This window comes from Lycium barbarum, chromosome 10 (genome assembly GCF_019175385.1).
Source record: "Lycium barbarum isolate Lr01 chromosome 10, ASM1917538v2, whole genome shotgun sequence".
NCBI classification, from domain to species: domain Eukaryota; kingdom Viridiplantae; phylum Streptophyta; class Magnoliopsida; order Solanales; family Solanaceae; genus Lycium; species Lycium barbarum.
Window position 1 is genome coordinate 121,697,881 of NC_083346.1, and position 22,685 is coordinate 121,720,565.

The following is a 22,685-nucleotide window of genomic DNA, read 5'->3' on the forward strand; positions in this document are numbered from 1 at the left end:
TACCTTGTAGGGGTCATGAAAGGTGGCACTCACAAATCATAATGGACATATCACACTAGCTAGTTGCAAGAGAGAGAGCAAAGAGAACCACAATTGAAGCAAAGGGATGTGACCAGAAAAAAAAAATCACTCTCCAGTTTCCCACAATTACCAACTCATGGTGCTACACTCGAGTACAATAACATGATCTACATGCTTTTAGGATAAATGTGATCATATGTACTGTACAGAGTGAAAGAACCGTTACATGTAGGGAATATAACCAGAAGAACAAATTTAGGCCATCAGCAGTCTGTCATTCGGGGCATATTTACACCTTTTATGTCCATGTTATTGGACAGTACCGAAAAAAATATGTCGATCTTTCAGAATAAGCAGACCCTCTTCTACCGGGAAAAAAAAAAGAGGGGAACAATGCCATCAGACGTGGTAGTATTCAGGAGCTTGCTGCTAAATGATTAAATATTGATTCAAGCGTAGATTGGCTGACATTGTACTCTGATATCCCGAGTTGGTTTCTGTTGATTCCAATAATTTGCAACTTGATGAGCATTTGGTGAGTACGAAAATACATTGTAAAAAAGGCCGAATACATGGATAACCCCTTAAACTTGGCAGCAAACTATGACGTGTTCCGATTGAGCACTTGAACACATAATAGTGTTTTTATTAGGCACTTCCGACTAAAATTTTGGAAAAGTTTCTGCGCGTGTTTTCAAGCCCCATTACGTAGATAAGCTAACCAATTAAAACATGTCACATTCTTTAATTATACGCATTAGCCTCAATAAGCCGTAAAACTTTAGGACTATTCCACTTGATGCTGATGTGTATAATTAAAAGAGATGGCATATTTTACGTGACTACGTAGTGAGAGCTTGAGAATACACGCAAAAGTTTTCTAAAATTTGAGGCGCCACAAGTGTCTTAATAGGAACACTTCATCCTATGTTTAGGTGTTCAATTGAAACATGTATAGTTCGAGTGTGTAAATGAAATTTACTGGCAAGTTTAAGGGGTTGTTGATTTATTCAGCCTTGTAAAAAATTATGTACAAAGGAAAGCGTACCTGTTCCTCTCTATGTACCCGAAAACATCAGCAAGTGAAAGACCTTCTCCACAAGGCAACTGAAATAATTTAAGATTTCATCAGTTGCTGAAGATGATGTCCACAGGTTAAAGTTAAAGTAATAGTTGTCTGCGAGCACTCTTGGTTAGGAAGCGCACATCAACAGTTTTGTATGGATGGTGAAACAACATCATCTTATATGTCAACCAACAAGGAGTTACGGATTGAAAGGAAAAAAAAAAAAAAAAAACTCTGACATGTTCGAATGGCATTACCTGATACTTAACACTTAATCCATTGCAACCTTGAAATGTTGCATCAGGAAATGAAGACTGAATGAATGAATGGATTTTGGTGAACTTCTCCTTAGCCAACCACCACTCACAGAATATCGGCAACGGGAGTCCACCTGGCATGATTCCAGAAAGAGGCGAGCAAGGATATAAAACATTATTAATTCTCATAAGATGCACTTATTTGTGAGGATCATTTAAAGAGAAGACACAGAATATTTCATTGCCAAAGCAGAGAAATCAAGTTTGTGTACCGGGAATAGTCAAAAAGATGTGATGCAAGTTAGCTAATTTCCTAATTATAAACAGTTTCAGGTCAGAAAAATCTATTGATTAGTAAATGGAGTTGTTATATTGTTTCCCAGCATACTAGCGTTAACCAATATAGATGATCATAAAGGATTTTCCCGACTGAAAACATACGCATATACTGAATTTTGATATAACAAAACATTGAAAATAGGAGGAGTTTCCTTCAAAATTTATCAGAGGGTATTTGAGAAATCAATTATTGGATTACTCTGAGAGATCACAAACTGAATATTCTTCTTTTAGTGTTGTTTCATTGCTTAACATTCCCCTATGACACGGACAATTTAAGGTACTCCCTCCAGTTCGATGTAAGTGTCTAAATGTCCTTTTAAGTCTGTCTCAAAAAGAATGCCTCTTTCTATATTTGGTAACGTCTAATTCTGACATTCTACGTGGCTTATTTAAGACCACAAGATTCAAAGGGCATTTTGGTATATTATACACATCTTTAGTTTAAGGCCACAAGATTCAGAAGTTTCCCTTATTTCCTTAAACTCCGTATCTGGTCACACTAAGCCGCTTAAATTGAAACCGACTAGTATTTACTTTCTTCTTGAGCCATACACTATGAAGGAAGAAAAACAAAATCCAAAAGGCATGCATTGGAGGCAACTTAAGGATACAGGTTGACATACCATCACGAGCCAACTGCTCTGACAACTGGTCACCAAAAATCTTACAAGAATCGTCAGTTGCCGATACTAATGCTTTCACCCTTTCTTCATTGCCAAACCACCGTCCAACAGCCATGATCATTTCCTTTGATAAGCTTATTTCTGCCGCCGACACGTCTTCTGAGACTATAGAGTTAGTACCTCCAATGCAAACTTCAATGTCATTTAGTATACTTCTAGAGTGAGGACGAATATCGAATAGCCTTTCTTGAATTATTAAGCAGAGATTTTCCAGATCCATAGAGCTGACTTCAACTGGTTTAACCTGAAGATAAAGATACAGAAAGAATTACGAGTGGCGAACGAGCGGGTCAGATCGTATATGGGTGGGTTGAAAACAGGTAAAACAAAAACGGATAAAAATAAATATCCGACCCGCTCATATTTATCACGGATAAGAAATGGGTTAACCGAAGGATATTATGGATATCCATTTATCCATGGTTTCAGGAATAGTCAGGTGAGAACACAAGCTAAAAGCCAAAATAAATTTATGCTCCCAGAAAACAAGAACTCATGAAAAATAACAAGCACACAAATGGGTATTGATAATACGGATATCCATATTATCCATCTGGATATCCATTTTTCAGTGGAAAATATCCATATTTGATCCATTTTTTAAAAACTCAGTTATCCAACCCATATCTAATGGGTCAGATTGGGTGGTTACTCATTCTTTTTTGACCATTTTGCCAGCCCTAGAAAGAATGTACAGTTGCAGATAATGATGTTTGAAAAATGAGTGCAGAAAAACAAGGGTCACAAGTACCTCTAGTTCAAGATGATTCCCGAAGCGAGTTTTCAAGTGCTGAGAACTACCAAGACACCTCAACCTGCCTCCAACCTTGGATGCATAAGGAATAAGAGGAAAACAATCATTAAATTTTAGTCCTTTGGAAGATGGATATATGTAGTCAATGTAAAGCACACCGCTCAGATACCATTATCCCAATTCTTGTACATAGAGCTTGAGCTTCATTCATGCTGTGAGTAGTTAAAATTACAGCTGTCTTTCCTTGTCTAGTTGATAGACGAGATATAACTTCCCACATGAACCGTTTGGCAATAGGATCCATACCTGGAAAAATGATAATATAGATCAAGATTTTGTAAGAGAAGTATCTACACAAAGTTTATCACTTGAATCAACTAAGAGATAAGAGAGAGAAAATGTGGAAAAAAAAATAGATTGCCAGTATTTAGTAATGCAAGATATTATTAAGTTTAATTCAGAGTCCAGAATTCAAAGCAATTTAGAAGTAACTAACAACCTGTGGATGGCTCATCAAGAATGACAATCGGAGGATCTCCAATCATTGCAATTGCAACAGATAACTTGCGCTTGTTCCCTCCGCTTAAGGCAAAGGATGGTTTATTTGCATGCTTCATCAGGTCAAACTCGAGCAACTTTTGCATAACAACCTGTCAAGATCTACTAGAGTCAAAAACCATTTGATGTCAACAAAGACCATTTCAGCTAACAGACCTAAGAAGATTTTCACTCTCTTTCAAGTACTAATTCACGGCAGAATTGTTTTTTGACTAACTTGCAGTCATGAAAGTTTAGCTGAATTATGATAACATCAAATTCGAGTATACTTTTGGACATATAAAATCAAGAGAGACATACATCTTCCAGATCATACTCTGATACTCCTTTAATTCTTGCATAGAGCTCGAGATGTTCTTGGACAGTCAGAAATTCTAGTAAAGCATCAAACTGAGGACAATATCCAATCTGCATGGAGAAAACATACAAAGTACATTAGCTATAGAGCTGACATTTTATTTTGAAGATACCCAATATCTAATTTTCTTCTTATTTTATTTTTATGATAAGTAAATCACTGATACAGAAAAATGGAACTGGATTCATTATGCAAGAAGAATGATACGTACGTGCCTACGAGCAACCTTGGGATCTGAACGTATATCTTTTCCAAAAATGAATGCCGTTCCATCACTGGGGTATTCTTCTCCTGCAATAGTAAATTTTAAGAGAATATTTGACCCAATGCTGGTTTATTTTTCAAAAAGATGACGAAAGTAGAAGCGCAGTAGGAGGTAAGCACAATAATTGCAGGTAGGAACAAGATAAGTAGTTTAAAGCACAGACATAACTTGTTAGAATGAAATTCCCTTCATGTTTGCGTCATAAAAACTTGAAATGTTAAAAAAAGAGCATAATTAAAGTACTTGAGGAATTTTACGAAACTTTAACCAACCAATCACCAAGAGAGACAGATTGTCAGTAGCCAGGCTGTTAATTAAATGAATATAAGTACAAAATGGTTCTGTAAACTTCCTCTATTATCACAAAGACGCATATTCTCACAGCGGGATGCAAAATCACCTCAAGATATAGCATTATGTAATGCCGCAGATCAGAATTTTACCAGATAGCATTGACAGCGTTGTCGTCTTCCCTGCTCCATTAGTTCCTAAGAACGCAAAACACTCTCCTTCTTGGACAGAGAAAGTCAGCGAATGAACAGCAGCTTTTGGAACTTGGGACTTCCCTCCAGGATAAACCTGAAAAAGATGCATGCATAATTGAACAGATTTGTTGAAGTGTGTGACCATCTCATTTAAAAGCTTAAGTTGTTAGATAGAGCATACATTTATTTACTTAATTATATTCTCGACAAGAGTTAACACTCAAATATTTTGAACTACAGGAAAGACAAAAATCATACCTTCCGAAGATTACGGAGGTAGATAACAGCATTATCAGTTGAGCCAGATAAAACCCTGTCTCTCTCTGCTTTAACATCTACGTCCTCATCGAGTTCAGAAGTAGCATCCCCTGAGGATGCTCGCAGAAGAGGTTCTGAAGATCCAAATGAAGTAGTACGCCTAGATTTTCCTAAGTTTTTCCACCACTCATGAAATCTGGAAAGACTCCTTTTTTGTTGAGGCAAGAATTCAAGCCCCAGAGTTAAAAGGAAATACACAATGGCCTGCATTGTTGGATATCAAAAATCAAAAGGTTATCTTAAACCTAAAAGATCTTAGCAAAGGCTATAAATGAGGTGTGTACAGAAGATGGTGAAAATGATGGCTGTATCGAGTAACTTTTTTCTCTTTTTTCTTTTTTCTTTATGTGATGATAACTAAATCCCCAAGGAACAGTGGCATAGGGCTATCCAAACTCAGTGGATAATGGGCCTGTCCCTCTACCCTTCTCCATTTAAATATCAGGCTTTTGTCGGTGTGGCTGGGTTCGGACTTGCAACCAGCGGGCTAACTGTTCGTGTCAGTGGAGGTAGAAAGTGCACCTAATCTAAGCATATATCTAAGCATAAATAATATGATCGGGTGGAGGTAAGTGATCTTGAAAGTCACATGTTGTCAACAATGAATTCCATCTCTTTTCATAACATTAGGAGAGAAAGAGAGGGGATAGTCTAAACAAAAACTCTACCGGAAGATATAGCACACATGGACTTTTTTCTTAAGAAAGAAATAGCTGTGAGATGATCAAGCTGCAATAAAGTTTATTTAGAGTCAACAGACCAGATGGCTACCTCAGCAGCCAAGTATAATATAGAAGCACCAGTCACATTCCAGTCGAGAACGTCATCTCTAGATCCATTCTTCATCCCTTGTCTTAAAAGAGCCAATGAAGCTAATCCATCAGCAAAGCAAAATCCCGGTGACAGTCTAAAGAAGTTCTGGAAAAAGATTTTCCCTTATTAGTAGGATAACTCATTTTGAGAGAGTTAATTACATATGTGCTAGTGAATACAAGAAGAGACGTTATCTAAATGCATTTAGATAGTGAGTCTCTTGAAATGAAACAATATATTACTTGACAATCCAACTAGAGTATTTCATTTGTTATTTCCATTGGTGCTAGCATAGTGTACAGTGGTGTAAAGCTAAAACCATAACTACCAAGCATATAATATAATATAGTATATCAGAAAAAGAAATATTTTAGGCCTTCCAACCTTGAGCAGAGAATTTAAGTGTGTTGTAGAATTTATAAATCCCATTATGAAGGATAGAACCATAAGAATGAGGCCGGTGAAAAATTGGACGAGGAGGACAACATTCTGCACATAAAAATGATATCAGAATCAGCAATATTCAACAGCTCAAATCTTCAGATATCCCGCAAAACGTATACCTGAGCCATGCTGTGCTCGGAAAAGAAGAATGTGAGGCAGTATGTTGATGAAGCAATGGCTAGTCCATATTCAAGAAACAACAGAATTGTTGGGATGAGAGAATCCTTTCCAATAAATTGCTCAAGACCTACAGAGGCAGTTCTTTTTAAGATATTGGTAGCGTAAAATCAGATTTTCAAAAAATAAGGTAGCGTGAACAAACAAAGATGATACAAGTTTATGTGGTATTGAACGGAACAACCCGTATTTCATTAGACCCATCAAGTATTTCAAATTTTCACCTGAAGTCTTCTATCAAAAAATGATATCTTATAAATGAAATGGCTCTTTGAAATGTTTTCAATGTGCATGTTAGCAGAAATCTGAAACTTTTCCACATGATATCTCATTAAAAAACAATACAACCTATAACAGATATTTTACAATCTAAGAAGAGCGAAGTTACAATTTAAGCAGAGTAAAGCTTTTCCAAAGTTCTTTTTAAACTTCTAAGACATTAATTAAAAATTCTTGACTATCAATTATCCGAAGAAAACTCCTTTATGTAGATGGAAAAGCTGAAGCATACCAAATATCCAAAAGAGGATTAATGCAAAAGATGTAGGAAATAAGAAGCTGATGAAATCCCATATATATGTGGAAACCCAATATGAGAGTAAAGACACCTGCAGAATTCAGGAGCATTAAAGCATCATTAGAAAGCAATTATTAAAAGGTGCGATAGACTAAATATGTTGAAGAGAGAGCAACTATACCCCACTGATTAGCTGTTGATGCTTAGCTCTCACTTCACGTTCCTGCAGAAAAGAAAACACATATACATACTATTGGTTTCCGCCAGCAAAGTTATACTTGACAACTCAAGCAAATTACAGAATCTCTACCAAGGATAAACTAAAAAAATAACATCCAGAACAAATCAAACGTGCCAATCATCGATGAGTGCTATTGTTGTGTGTGAGAAATGTCAGAATATCAAGTGAATATGTGTTCGGATTCATACAAGTCTAAAATCATTGACTTGAATAAAGAGAATCATACAAAATATTCTACAGGATACCTAAAGATACTCCTTCTTTAACTATAAAATATAAACTACTATATCAGTATAAAGACTGGTTACTACTAGCCTAATACTCCGATACAAGGAGCACCCTATGTGCATTGCAATACAATTTGCTAGGAGAAAGAGCATATTTACCTTGACAATCGCTACAGCGAATGAGGCAGGAATAAAAGAAAAGGCTATAGCGATTACAACTGCAGCAGAGAAGGCGTCGAGATCCTAAAACACAAAAGAAGGTTACAGAATAACCATAAAAGAAGCAAATTCAGAATTACATCATTGACAGATGTATCATAAAGCAATAGAGTCAATATTCAATTATTGGGAAATGGAAATTGACAACTTGTTATCTCACCAAACTATTTATGGTTAAAAAGAGTGTGTGTGGGTGGTAAAAGACTTGCTTCACAAATTAGTAACCCGCACAAGATTTAAGTACAAAGTCTAAGTATAGTAAAGATACAGTCACAAAACTCCAAGATATCAAAATGAATTGTTAGATAAGACATGTTATAGATGATATTTTACTAGTTGCATGCAGCATCTGTAAATTTAACCCGCGAAACAATCTGCAACACCAGTAAACCCAAGATTTACTTTGACAGATTATCATGTTAAATCTATTTACAGGAGGAAAATAATGTATTGCCCACCAAACATGACTTCATCACTGCTCGCTCTTTGAGAAATAATCAGTAAAAGAATGTTGCAGCTGAAACAATTAACCAACAGATATGCTTTGACAGACATACAATGCTACAGTTTTGTCAATGATAAGATGATAGCAAATCATACATGATGTTGCTGATGCTGGCTTGCTGTCTGCGGCAAAGGGTGGTTACGAGTGCGAATTGTCATATTTTCATGATTTGTAGCTAGCCTGAGTATTGCTGAATTCATCAAATTGATAAATGTTGGAGCAGAATGCTGGCAAGAACTGTTGTATAGAACAGTGTACCCAAGGCTCCCATCACCAGTCTGATTATCCATGACTATCGCTCCATACCTGCAATAGAATAAGCATGAAATTGATTTGAAGAAGGAAAATTTAATTCATTTGGCAGACCCATTAAGCCAAATAAATAATCATTGTAGGCAAATCAGGAAGAAGTAGAATGTATAGTACAAACATCACATACAATTGGACTGTGATGAGACTTCATGCATTTGAAATAGTCTAGAGACAATAGAGGTTCCTGACCATAAAAGATGCCCAGGGTCGTAATAGAGTAAAAGATACAAAACTGAACCTCAGCTGCCCTCTTCGCAGATACTAAAGCGCGTGAACAACTGACGTTAGCGTGTGAAAACATAATTATTAATTTAATAACAATGTACTCACTCTAACAGCTTAAGCTGTTTCTATATTGGGTAATCACACACTTCAACCAATGTGAGACACTCCCATTAGGAAAGACAACAACATGGAGGAGAATGGGAATGAATCTCTAATACCACGTTAGGGAAAAATGGACATTTGGCTTAACTCAACCTCTGAAACTAGCGCAAATGATGGGGATTGCATGAGACTTATAAGGAGACAACAGACCATTGCCTCGACAGATGTGGGACACTGTTACACCCCCACCTTCCACAAGCTTAGACTAGACATCAACTGCGAATAACATGGGGCTACAACATCGGAAAACACAACAACAGCGATGAGCTATAGATACTTTTACTTTGGGAACACTAGTAAAATACTAACCCAGTCTACAAAAATAAAAAAACAAAGTGTACAAAAATCCTTTGAAGCTGATGATGACTTTCAGAGTAACTCACCTCGACTGATAAGATTCATTAAAGCTAGACATCAGATATTCGCTCATCGAAAGTAGGACAGGGCCTAAAGTGGATCCTGCTGCTTCTATGGCATCGTTCAGTGCCTTAGTAGAATCAGGAAATCTGTATGTTGTCTCATGATACTTTTGGATCCAGCCTCCATGGACATGGTCGACAACCTGCACAATCAAAGCATGGTAGGTGAAGAACCTTCCAATATTATCAGAAAGAGCAAAGATGCGACCTCAAATACTAAACAGACCTCCTTTGCTATAGGCAAGGTGAGGTCAAAAGGAATGGGACCACCTCCACCACCACCACTTAATAAAGGATTAAAGTACGAGGTCGTGAGGAAGACCGACTGCTGGTCGGGATGTGGCTTAAGCTTAAGAAACAGCAGACCAAGAAGCAAAAAGAAAGCAGGAATTAACAGCTGGAAAACAATTGTTTTCCGATCTCTTTGAGCTGATTTCGCTCGCTTGATAAGTAGGGCTTTTGAGTGTTTCCAGAACGTAGATCTTGACAGTATACAACAGCAACAGCACTGCATCGTCACAACCCTAATGACACTTGAAACTGCAGCCCAGATTAGATTACAAGCTGAACCAATTAAGGTCACCATGAGCCAAATGACACCACAATAGTTTCCACATAATTTGGAAGGGAAGAATATCTTTGAAGCATTAGTTTGGCACACTTTTAAATCAGCAGAATCACATATAATTGGATCCGTTTTCTCTTCAACGAGCTCTGCTTGATCGAAGTCACCACCAGCAACCCTCAGAAACACTTCCTCTAGAGTTGTGACAGATATGCCATAACTCTCAATGCTAAAATTGCCAACCTCTCTATAGTCTGTTGTTTCAAATTTAGGGTTGGATCTTCTCATGCAGCGCTCTATTTCCCGAAACATGCTCTCAAAGGAAGATGAGGATGCTAGGGGAAGCTTGAAGGAAACCTCTGCAGCAACCTAAAACAGTAGAAAGTTTAACTGTTTGGCATGATTAACAAAAAGTTTCTTTTCATAAGAAAAAATTTCTTTTCATCCTTTCTTTTTATGTGATTGCGCTCAACACACAAGTCGGCATCCTAAATCAAATTCCATAGTCAAAACAGACTAATATGAAAACTATTATAGAATGAACTAGAAGGGCAAAGGAAGGGAAAAATTAAATACTTAAGAAAGAAAAGTACTTCGCTCACGCATGTTGCAGAAGGTACATGACGGTAAACAATATCAGCAGCTACTGAGGCACCTGGCGCAGTCTGAAGAAAGTAGCAATACCACCAGGAATCTTAGAAATAATTATTTTGAGAAAGAAAGGGCCCAACTTATGAATCATATTAATCTAGCTAAGATGAGCATACCTTAACCAGAGTGAGAGTGTAACCAACCCCATACTGATGTTTCAAGAAGATTGAACTGTCGAGAAAATGGAAACTTGAGTTAAAGAAATTCCACAAAGGACATATTAAATTATAAAAGCATGAACTTCCTCAGCGTTAACTCATGGCTACAGCGAGGGCTAAGTAGTCTCAAGATGGCCACTCCTGTAAGGGTAGCAGAGCACATCTTTCCTAGCGCCATGTGTTCTATAAGACTATAACCCCAAACTGGAGCTAAATTTTTAAAGAAATTGACATAAATAGCCGCTGACCAAAATAATAGCCAGCAAATGTATATTTTTTGTATATTAATGTATAATATACATTACATATAAAAAGGGCAGTCCGGTGCACTAAGCTCCCGCTATGCTCGGGGTCTGGGGAAGGGCCAGACCACAAGGGTCCACTGTACGGAGCCTTACCATGCATTTTACAAGAGGCTGTTTCCATGGCTAGAACCTGTGACCTCCAGGTTACATGGCAGCAACTTTACCAGTTACACCAAGGCTCCCCTTCGGAATATACATAAAATATTTTATGTATAATACACATATCATATACATTTTTATACATAATAATGTATATTTGGCTAGCGAATGTAATTATTTTTGGACGACTGGCCAAATGTGTAACTTTTCTAAAATAAACTGAAGTTCTCAGTTGCAAAGAGAAGCACCTTCCACAGCACTTAAGAGAACCATTGGCCATGATAGCAATCCGATCTCCTAGCACATCAGCTTCATCCATGGAATGTGTTGTAAGTAATATGATTCTTCCCTTCTTTTTTCTTTTGATCAGCTGCCAAGTTAACCGCATAGAGTATGGATCCATTCCACTTGTCGGTTCATCGAGAATAATAACCTAAGAAGTAGACTAAATTTTCAGTTAAGTTTCAAGGTACAATCAATGAACAAACGTGCTTAACCTGTACTAACCTTACTGTTCCCTATAAGAGCTATCCCAAGGGACAACTTCCTTTTCATACCTCCAGAAAGAGCTTTAACAACAGTATTAAGTTTGTCTGCCAATCCAACCTTATGAAACATAAAGAACAAAATCCTGTCGATAGTCAGCTTATTAAGCACAGAAGGATGAGTTCTGAATTAAGTAATGGAAGAAATTAGTTAACAAACAGGACCAAGGGGAAAGAGAGCAGCTACATTTGTCAAAATTATCAAGAAACAGCTTCTCAGGCAATCAATAATTACTCATCCTATGTGAAGGCTCTATGCTGCAAAGTTCATTTGTATTGCCATACACTTTACAAAAGAACCTTTAGATTTTAACTATTTATTCTACAACATAGGACCTCTTTCAGCCTTTTTGGTTTCCAAAAGTATCTGGTGCTCTATCCATCAGGTTAAAATCCACTAGTTCATCTTACTCGAAAAAAGGACACCAAATATTTTGTCCAGGAACGATGATTTAATTACGAGATATTGCACCGTAATAGCAAATAGTGCTCAGGAAAAAACTCACTTCATCAACCATTTCAGCCACAGCCTTTTCTTTAGAGTCTTCTGAAACACCCTTTAAATCAGCGAATATTTCTAAATGTTCCTTCACCTGGAAAAAATCATTTAAGCATAATATGGTCATGAATAAGGGACACTATGCGCTCAGAATGAAAAGCATAGAGCATGTGAACCTCTAAAAGAAAAAATGAAACAAAAATTAAAAACATAAAAATCATGCATCGAAGGCTTGATAGGAATATCGTCATTATGTAGCAGAACTAATAGATTCACCAGAAGAGTTCAGAAATCTTTGGTTCTATATGGTTTTTCAATTGATATTAATCAGGTGAGATCTAAAAGTGTTGTCAAAGATAAAATAAATAGAGCTCCCTATTTCCTCTGCAAACTTCATAGTGATAGACTGCAAATAACTTGCTTACAGTTAATTCTGGGAAAAGAATATCATACTGAGGGCAGACTCCCAGACTCTTCCGTATTTCATCCTGTTAAAGCAACAAACTAAGTCAGATAAGCAAAGTATCTGAAATTCTGAACAGAAGAGATTCAAAATGAACAATAAGAGAATGACAACAACCACGATCATTTTCATTGCTTAATGATCCAATAAACGAGTTCTTCTTTGAGGTTCGATGAACAGGAACTAAAAAACGCCCACACACACCACAGATAATCCTAGTGGCTGATATCAACATTTCAAGGCTCTAAATTTTGTCATAATATGAGGATCTCGATGTGTGATTTACCATGTCAGTTAAGATGTTCTTCCCTAACACCAGAGCATCTCCAGAAGTAGGAGAAATGAGACCAACAAGCATGGATATTGTACTGCTTTTACCAGCCCCGTTGTGTCCTTCAAAATAAAGAAGTTATATTCAATCGACAAAATCAAGAGAAATTAATGAGCAAACAAGGGGAAAAAAGCATATGAGAAATTCAAGAGAACTAGGAAACGGTGCATTTTTCCTTGAAGGATTTGTGAAATGAAAAACAGAAGTCTCAACAGAATAAACGCTAGAGCAAGTTCATAGTAATAAATTTCATCACAAAAAGGGATTAAATGCACCTGTATACTAGAACTATAGCAAAAAGTAGAAAACCTTACAAAAGTACATGGTTTTCTATGAATGACATCATTGTGTGATCTTATAAACCAAGAGAAAAATGAGTCATAACATTCCAGTCCTACCAACTCTACTGTGTGTCATAATAAGGAAATTATAAGATGGTGGTAAAAGCAAAAGTTCGACATGTTTTTGCACATCAAATAAGTTTGCACAAAATTAAACTGATCATTGATCCAGCAAAACTTGTTCTCAACCCCCGTTTGTCTTTGAGGGCTATTGACCAGCTTCTTGTAGGTAAACTAGAGATTAATGATCCTAAAACTGGCAGAGACAACCAATCATGGATACCTAAAAGTGCCAGAATCTGATTCTCGTACAAAGTCAGTTGTAAAGAATTAACAGCACAACAGCTTCCCCTGTTTGTAGCATACACCTTTCGCAGATTTCTGATTTGAATACATCTGGAAATATTGAAAAGTAACACTGTAAGACAAACACACACCTATTGCATGTATGCACTAAAAATCTTAGAAATTCAGAAGATGCAAATTTACCTGCCATCCGATTCTTGCTGCTTCATGTCCAAGCTCTTTGCTTCTAGAGTTGGTCCTGATACATCTTTTATAAAATCAGTACCACTTGTTTCATCATAATTATCGGCGAACTTGACTTCTGAGGTGGATGCATAAATATCTCTATTATTTTTCTTCCTCCCAAAGCACTTCTGAAGCAGGGAACGCAATGGGTAGCAAAATCCGTTCTCCTTGTGGAGGACCTGATTGGATAAGTAAAACTTCTCAAAACTCATCCTAAATGATACCATTATAGCAGCTTTTATTGAATACTCCAAACAGTTAGAATAGGTGAAACCTACAGCAACCAAAAATTATCCAGTTGTGATAAGCTTTTTAAATTTTTTTTTTTTTTAACCGTGGTCCAGGCTAAGCTTGCACGCACCTTGACTAATTCCATGAGATACCTGCCACCTCCCACCAGCAGATGGGAAGAAACCACCTAGTGTTTTTTGTCTCTAATGGGATTGAACCTGAGACCTCATGGTTCTCAACCCACTTCATCGACCACTAGGCCACACTCTTGGGTGCAAGCTTTTTTAATTTTAAACAAAAGAAGTGTTAAGAGAAAGCACAAGGAAAAAGGAAAAGCTAGCAACTATAACACTGGGATCATTTGGGAAATAAAGGGAGAAGAAAGCAGAATTGAGAAGATATTTTTTTAAGATTTTTTAACAGAGTCCAGAAGAGTTACCTTATCAAGATACAGACCAACTGCAAAGTATAACATACTGTCAAGTAACATCATCAGGAGAGAGACCAAAAAGCACACTCCTGAAGATTCCTGTAGTCTCAATATAAGTAAACAAGGCAGTAAAAGTAAGTAAAAGTACAGGAAATGAACAAAAAAAGCAGATAGAGATCTGAAAGAACATACCCGCCACATGTTACTCCACCGGAGTCCAACATGAGCACGTTCATAGTCAGCAAAATTGATGGATCCTAACGCAAAGGCCGTAGGTGAAAGAAAAGAAGCAATCACTTTTACTATCCTACACGAAAAATAAACAAGGAGTTTTATGCACTGCAGAAATTGCAACAACTACGAAATCACATGAAATGAAGACTAACATGGAGACTGTTTCGTCGTTGACAGTATAATAGGGAAAGAATGCCCCGATGAAAGTAAGGGTCCCGACAGCTACCGCAGTTTTTGCTCTCGTGAAGAACGTGGAAATCATAAATGAGAGCATTATTCCACTTAGGCCAAAGGAAAAGAAGTACACGAACACCAACGTCTTATCACTGTATTCAAAGAGGGTACCCATGGTGCATACTGTAAGTAGCACAGAAGAAAGAGCAAACTGCCAAAAAAACAGAGTAGTAAACAGACAGTACAGGTTATTATGTCTTGAAAGATCAATATACCAAACAATACTGAAAAGCAGTATAACTCAGACATTACGTGGTTCATGACAAGGGTTTTATGGACTGGGCCATCTTATCAGAAAGTAAGGAAAAAAAAATCAGATGCTAAAATCAGACAGGAGAAAAAGAAACTGTAGTGATTCATTCATGAACGATACAAGAAAGAGACACCATGTCTAAAAAAATTCAAGGAGTTAATTCTTTTTATTTTCATTTGTTAGCATAAGATTTAGAGGTAAATAGTAAATAGATTCATACAACAGTAGAAAGCTTATCTCTTTTATTTTTGTTCCTTTTCCACCTCTTTTAATGGGTGTCATGTGAGCGAGAACTCGCAATTACATCTATCTTATGTTGGGGGAATTAGTTTTTAGGGAGACAACTGTAGCATTTTTACCTGAATTGCATATGTTATAAACCAAGAGAGATGGAATATTTCATCTTTCAAACCCATCATGTAGAGACCCTCTTTTATCTTGAGCTCCTACAGGTCAAAACGGTCAAAAATAAATGTTAGGAAAAATACTTCGACAACTACAATTTGTTAGCAAATGAAGAGCAAGTTCTCGGGAAAAAAAAACAAAACAAAAAACTAAGCAATTCTTTTTTTCAGATATGCTATACCTTTTCTAAGACAGAGTAACTAATTAGACGAGAAATCGGATAAAGAAACCCCAGCAAGTACCTACAAACCAGAATAACAGAGCATGAGAAAGAATAATGAAAGCACGGAAAAATGAACTCAAGTGCAGAAAGTCAGAATGAACTCAAGAAGAAGAGAAATTATAGAATTCACATACAGCACTCCCATGACTTTCTTGACAATGGACTGGAATTCATTATCTGTATATTCACGAGTTGGAAAAGGAGCAAGTCTTATTTCTGAAGGACTAAACTGAGTCCATGGTATCTTGAGCTGGGAATCTGAATCAAGATATTCGCTGGGCAACCTTAGTGAGTTTGTCATAGTTTCTTGAGCAGCATATATTATGAATGAGTCCATGACTTGTTGGAGCTGTAAAAGGAAAAAGGAAAAAAAATTATACATGTGGTCAGTTTCACATCATGCAAGTGGCCTGCACCTAAGAACGAGACAACTCATCCAACTACCTTAACCAATTCATATAGCTCCTCAACCCTAGTAATCTTAATCGAGTTCATACTTGTGCAGTCGGACGATTCCAACTATGGTAACTATGTGAAGACCATTAGGAAATACAGAAAAGAGATTGATAATGTCAACAAAAAACTAGTGCTATATGTGGCTATCGGGGTGGAAACAAAATCCTAAGCTACAACCTGCCAATTGATTTTGGGGACTTTAGTCACTTTTATCACACATAATTGTACCGGGATAAGAAATAAGCCTAAGGTCATATTTAACTCAGTTTATCCACTTCATCCAAAAGATTAAGCAGCCAAAGAGAAAAAATGCAATAGGTTTTAGATCTAAATGCAAGCGATGCATATCTTGTTGAATCAGTCTTTTCCACTAGCTCGCGAGATATTTACTAACTTATCATGTCTTCACCCTATAGGCATGGATCGGGTACATCACTTAAAAAATTCAAACCAAATATTCCATGGGACTAACAATAAAATGTGAACATAAATAAATTAAAAGGACTAACAAAACCATTGGATCCCAAAGATAACAGAGAGGTTAACAAACTCTTACTGTTAAAAACCCACTGAGACCATATTGCAAAATTGGTATGGTGTTGACGCCTAATGCCAAGTCATTCAGAAACGGACCATTTGTGTCCATTATGGAATTAACATCAGGAAATCCTGAGAAAGCCCATGTATGGTTTAGGCGTATGCTATAATCAAATAACTGAGGACCTTGCTCGTGAAATACTACTGCTCCTTTGATTTTGGGGTTTGTAATGTTCCTACAAAAAAGCAAGAAAAAGAAAGATAACTCGGATATACCATAAAGAAAGGTACATAGAACTTCCAACACAAATATTTTCCATCAGACAGTACGTATCAAAAACTTATTTTCACAAATTTAGCATTGAAATGTAAAACAACATTCAGCGGAGCTTTCCAAAACATTAATAGTATTATCTACCTAATTAAAAATAATCATCACAACCAACTTTCAAGCCATGTCCTTCTATAAAGGATATACTAAAATAAAGGGGACAAGATAACTCACTTATTTTGGTCATATGCAGCATAAAGATCCGAACGTAGATATGATTCAAGTTCTCCTTCATCTTTGTAAACTCTGGTAACTAGCTGCAAAAAAGCAAATCCTAAGCATCATGTGGGAAAAAAAAAGTCTAGAAGACGTTCACCAAACTAAGAGATGGCTAGACAGTAAATTGAGTTATTCATAACATGCTTGTATTGACAAAATGTTGATCAGTATCAGTTTTATCCCTGTCTAGCAGATATCTGTCACTCTCTTTATATCAGTTTTTACAATGGAATACTTTTTTTTTTTTAATAACCGAGAACTCTCCAAGAGCCAGTGGACTTAAAATGGAACACTTTTACGTCAGAACACAAAATAAAAAAAATAAAAATAATAAAAAAGAATAAACTTTACTTGGAAGTTATTATGTCCTTTTCCACATTAGAGACACATCAAATTGACAAGTGATCAGTACCATCATCTTAATACTTTGAAAATTTTCACGAGGAGAAAATATGACCCGATTTCAACATTTAGTGAAAACAACGTAAAGAAATATCAGTAAGACGTAAATCACAGAATTTACCCTCAGTAGGGGAAATTTTAGAGACAAAATGTTGATCATCGTCCTTGTCTCAGCTGTATTAGGTGCAAATGCCAAATACTCCTCCTTGGCCAATAGTAGCTCCAGAACTTGGTTGAAAGGGGGAGAAGTATCACCTTTTCCAACTTCCACAAGCATCCCTATCCCTTTCCGAATATACCTGCATAATCAGTGTTTAACAATTTCAAATAGAAGAATCTTGACGTGAGTACAGGGAATATATCCGCCACTCTTCAATATCCCACAATGTTTATAGAGGCACATGGAAAATGTCATTATAGAAAACAAATCATGTTGCTTCACTTAGCTAATAGTGAAGGGAAAAAGAGCTTCATGCTTTCCTAAATAAACTTAGTCCTACTCCATTTTCACCCTTGACAAAAGACATAAGTACAATGCAAACTAACAGAGAAATGCCATGAACATAAATTTACTATGAGTAGTTAAAAGAAAGTTGAGGAAAACATACGGCTGAGCTGGGTGGATGCGGATATCAGATTTACTCCTCACAGCAATCAACAACAGCATTACTAGAGTGGGGAGTAAAATCTGCAATTAAAAGATTTATTTAACAAGGAAATCATTAGCCCCTCTTCTCTCAATAACAAGCCTTGCATCTCAATAACCCACCTATGACAGCAGTGGGAACATAAAATTTAAGAGAATTTGATTCTAAAAATAACTACTACGTCTCAGTCCCAAACAAGTTACTACGTCTCAGTCCCAAACAAGTTATAGCTGACCAAACTTGTTTGGAACTGAGGCATAGTTGTTGTCATTGTAATCAAATTCACCTCACATTCTTGCAATTTTAATTTATTTAAAAATTAAAAAAAAAAAAAAAAAGGAAACAATTACGGATTACTTAAATGGTTAAGCAGAAACAGTTGCTAAAAGAGTAAAACTTTCAAGTAACTAAAGAAGGGATAATCACAGGAAGGGGAAAGAAACAGATTCTACAGCAATGCCACGATCACTAAATTGTTTAAATCTGCATCCCCAATGTAATGTAGAAACCAAAACCATGAAATCTGGAGTTCATTTTTCGTTCTTTTTCCTACTGTGATTTAACAGAGTTTGAACTATATTAGTAGTTTACATAATGCAAGGATTTGTAATGTTCCAACACTGATTTACAAGGACATTTACGTAGAATTTCGTTGATCCCCCCTGTCAAGGTTTAGTTTTTCTAATTGGTTGGACAACTTTAACTGAAAACTCTTGATTGCCTTAATAGTAGCAAAACTGTAAGTAAAATCCAAAGCAACTGCAACTTGTAGTCGTGTACATAATCCGGTTTCCCTTCTCTTTAGTCCAGCAACCCCCCCCCCCCCCCCTACACACAAAATACTGAGAATTTGACTACCACTTGGCCCATAGTTTTTTGGTTTTTCGGGGGGACATTATCATTTTCCATGATTATAACCTAAGTTACTCGGACTCTTCGAAAGTGTTGCCGTATCCATGTCAGATCCTCCAAAAATACACTACTTTTGAAGGATCCGACACGCACCCCACGACATTTTAGAAGAGTCCGAGTAACTTAGATTATAACAACTCCTAATGGGATGATCACCAAATAAAGCAGACTATAATCTCGTCACTCAATCATAGAAAGAAAATAAGTAATTAACAAAGACATGATCACCAAAAATAGAATCTTGGATAAAGATATGAACTTTAGGCAACAAATGATTCATGATTAAAAAAAAATCCAAAATTCAAGCAAACACCACAAAAGAGAAATTGATTCTTTTTTCCTTCATCAATGGAAAAATTGAATTTCTTTTTTTTTTTTTTTTTTTTTTTTTGGAGGAACATCACAATTTTCCAGGATTATAACAACTCCTAAGAGGATGATCACCAAATAAAGCAACGATAATCTCCTCACTCCATCATAGCAAGAAAACAAGTAGTAATTAACAACAAGACATGAACACCAAAAATAGAATCTTGGATAAAAGATACGAACTTTAGGCAACAAACAACTGATGACAAACATATACCAAATTCAAGCAACTCGCACAGAAGAAACTCAATTCTTTTTTCCTTCATCAAAAAGAAAAATCTTTCTTTTAGGGAACATTACCATTTTCCAGGATTATAACAATTCGTAAGAGGATGATCATCAACTATAATCTCCTCACTCCATCATAGAAATAAAATAAGCACTAATTAAGACATGAACGCCCAAAATAGAATCTTGGATAAAGATATGAACTTTAGGCAACATGACAAAAATATACCAAAATTCAAGCATAACCAACAAAAGAAAACTTGATTCTTTTTGCGTTCATTAACTACCACTTGGCCCAATTTTTTTGGTTTTTCAAGGGACATTATCATTTTCCAAGATTATAACAACTCCTTTGAGGATGATCACCTAGTAAAGCAACTATAATCTCTTCATTCCATCATCGAAAGGAAACAGTTATTGACAACAAAACATAAACACTAAAATAGAATCTTGGATAAAGATATGAACTTTAGGCAACAAAAAATCCATGATAAAAATATACCAAAATTCAAGCAAGACTCACAAAAGAACTCATTCTTTTTTCCTTCATCAAAAAAGAAAATTGAAATATTTTTCTTTTAGGGAACATTACCATTTTCCAGGATTATAACAATTCCTACGAGGAGGATCACCAAACATAGCAACTATAATCTCCTCACTCCATCATACAAAGAAAATAAGTAATTAACAAGACATGAACACTAAAAATATGATCTTGCATAAAGATATGAACTTTAGACACAACAAACCATCCATGATATAAATATACCAAAATTCATGCAAAACCAAAAATAGAAAAATTGATTATTTTTCCCTTCATCAAAAGAAAATTGACTACCACTTGGCCCAATTTTTTTGGTTTTTCAGTGAACATTATCATTTTCCATGATTACAACAACTCCTAAGAGGATGATCACCAAATAAAGCAGACTATAATCTCTTCACTCCATCCTATAATGAAAATAAGTAATCAATAGCAAGACATGAACAACAAAAATAGAATCCTGAATAAAGATAGAACTTTACGCAACAAATAATCCATGATAAAATATACCAAAATTCAAGCAAGATCCACAAAAGAAAAACCCATTCTTTTTTCCTTCATCAAAAGAAAAACTGAATCATTTTTTGTTTCTCCAATGGACATTACAATTTTACAGGATTATAACAACTCCTAAGAGGATGATCACCAAAAAAAACAGACTATAATCTCCTTACTCCATCATAGAAATAAAATAAGTACTACTACTAATTAACAACAAGATTTGAACACCAAATATAGAATCTTGGATAAAAATATGAACTTTAGGCAACAAATGATCCATGATATAAAAAAATAAAAATTACAAAATTCAAGCAAACATCGCAAAAGAGAAACTCATTCTTTTTTCCTTCATAAAGAGAAAAATTGAATATTTTTTTGTTTTTTTCAATGACATTACAACTCTCCAGGATTATAACAACTCCTAAGAGGATGATCATCAAACATAGCATTATAATCTCCTCACTCCATCATATAAATAAAAGAAGTACTACTACTAATTAACAAGACATGACACCAAAAAAGAATCTTGGATGAACTTTAGGCAACACATAATCCATGATAAAAATATACCAAAATTCAAAAACAAAACCAACAAAATAAAAAATAAAAAAAATAGTTCTTTTTTCCTTCATCAAAAGAAAAATTGAATCTCTCTCTCTCTCTTTTTGGTGGGGGGGGGGGGGGGGGGGGTTTGGGCGGGGGGGTGCATTTATAACAACTCCTAAGAGAATGATCACCAAATAAAGCAACTATGAACACCAAAATATAATCTTGGATAAAGATATGAACTTTAGGCACAACAAACAATCCATGATCAAAATATGCAAAACTCAAGCAAACCCCACAAAGAAAAACTCAATTCTTTTTTCCTTAATCACACCAAAAATTGCATCTTTTTTTTTTTCCTATCTATAAACTCTTTTTAAAGTATGAATTTGCATGAGCTGACTAACCTCAGCACAAGTAACAAAAGGGTGTCTAATTTTGAGTAACCAATTCTTTCTAAGCATAGCTTTGAGTTGTCTTCTTGAATTCCTCATATCTTCTTTTTCCTTATTTTTCTCCATCATTCTGTTAAACCCTTTAAAATTTCAAGAATTTAAAATGAACAAAACCCAACTTTAATCAGCTCTTTTTTCTTTTTTTTCAGTTAGGGGATGGTGTGGGTGGGTAGGTAGTGGTGGGGGTGGGGTATGCGTGAAAAAGGTGGCAATGAAAGAAGAATCACTTAAAGCAATGGACATTTGGAAGTGAGTTCTCTTCACTTGTGTCAGTGAACACTGTTCTCAACCTTATATTGAGAAAATTGTCCCTTATGTTTAAAGGTAGGTTTAACATGGTTCTTTAAGTATACCTTGAGCAATATTGGTCCTATAAGTTTGTAAGAATCAACACTTTTAGTCTCTTTCAAATATTTATCAAACTATGAGAAAAAAAGAAATCCTAAATATGCAACACAAAAAACTGTTCACTAAAAATATACTCCCTTTGGTTCAAAATAAGTGTCAACTTATATAATCAATAAGAATTAATTACTCTCTTTCAAATTTATCCTTATTTAGATAAGTGACGTTTTTTTTTGTGATCAAGATACTACATTGATTGGGTAGTAATTAATTAAAGGTAGCAGTAGTCGAAAAACTCGAAATACCTGTTTTTTTTCTAGGGGTTAG

General features: G+C 35.8%; 1 protein-coding gene across 3 annotated transcripts; it reads right to left on the minus strand.

The window, feature by feature from the left end:
- Positions 1 to 109: 109 nt before the first annotated feature.
- Positions 110 to 22,251, minus strand: LOC132615613 (ABC transporter A family member 1). Of its 3 annotated transcripts, XM_060330221.1 has the most exons (40): positions 21,966 to 22,242; positions 18,420 to 18,499; positions 17,933 to 18,110; positions 17,365 to 17,447; positions 16,879 to 17,095; positions 16,001 to 16,215; positions 15,825 to 15,885; positions 15,598 to 15,684; positions 14,904 to 15,136; positions 14,710 to 14,824; positions 14,527 to 14,616; positions 13,815 to 14,035; positions 13,609 to 13,721; positions 12,940 to 13,046; positions 12,616 to 12,678; positions 12,198 to 12,284; positions 11,654 to 11,752; positions 11,395 to 11,579; positions 10,701 to 10,755; positions 10,527 to 10,598; positions 9,595 to 10,302; positions 9,333 to 9,511; positions 8,346 to 8,556; positions 7,686 to 7,769; positions 7,240 to 7,281; positions 7,053 to 7,149; positions 6,484 to 6,611; positions 6,305 to 6,409; positions 5,879 to 6,025; positions 5,048 to 5,311; positions 4,748 to 4,883; positions 4,251 to 4,330; positions 3,982 to 4,089; positions 3,623 to 3,773; positions 3,293 to 3,429; positions 3,121 to 3,195; positions 2,310 to 2,613; positions 1,345 to 1,478; positions 1,070 to 1,128; positions 110 to 518 (listed from the first exon to the last, which is right to left on the minus strand). In XM_060330221.1, the coding sequence occupies exons 1-40, from the start codon at positions 22,080 to 22,082 to the stop codon at positions 437 to 439; spliced, it is 5,709 nt and encodes a 1,902-aa protein (XP_060186204.1). In that variant the 5' UTR covers positions 22,083 to 22,242; the 3' UTR covers positions 110 to 436. The 3 variants fall into 3 exon arrangements, with proteins under 3 accessions (XP_060186204.1, XP_060186205.1, XP_060186206.1); XM_060330222.1 differs by lacking the exons at positions 18,420 to 18,499; positions 21,966 to 22,242 and having other exon boundaries at positions 17,365 to 17,443; positions 17,933 to 18,073; XM_060330223.1 differs by lacking the exons at positions 110 to 518; positions 1,070 to 1,128; positions 1,345 to 1,478; ... (2 more) ...; positions 3,293 to 3,429; positions 3,623 to 3,773 and having other exon boundaries at positions 4,051 to 4,089; positions 4,255 to 4,330; positions 21,966 to 22,251.
- Positions 22,252 to 22,685: the final 434 nt, after the last annotated feature.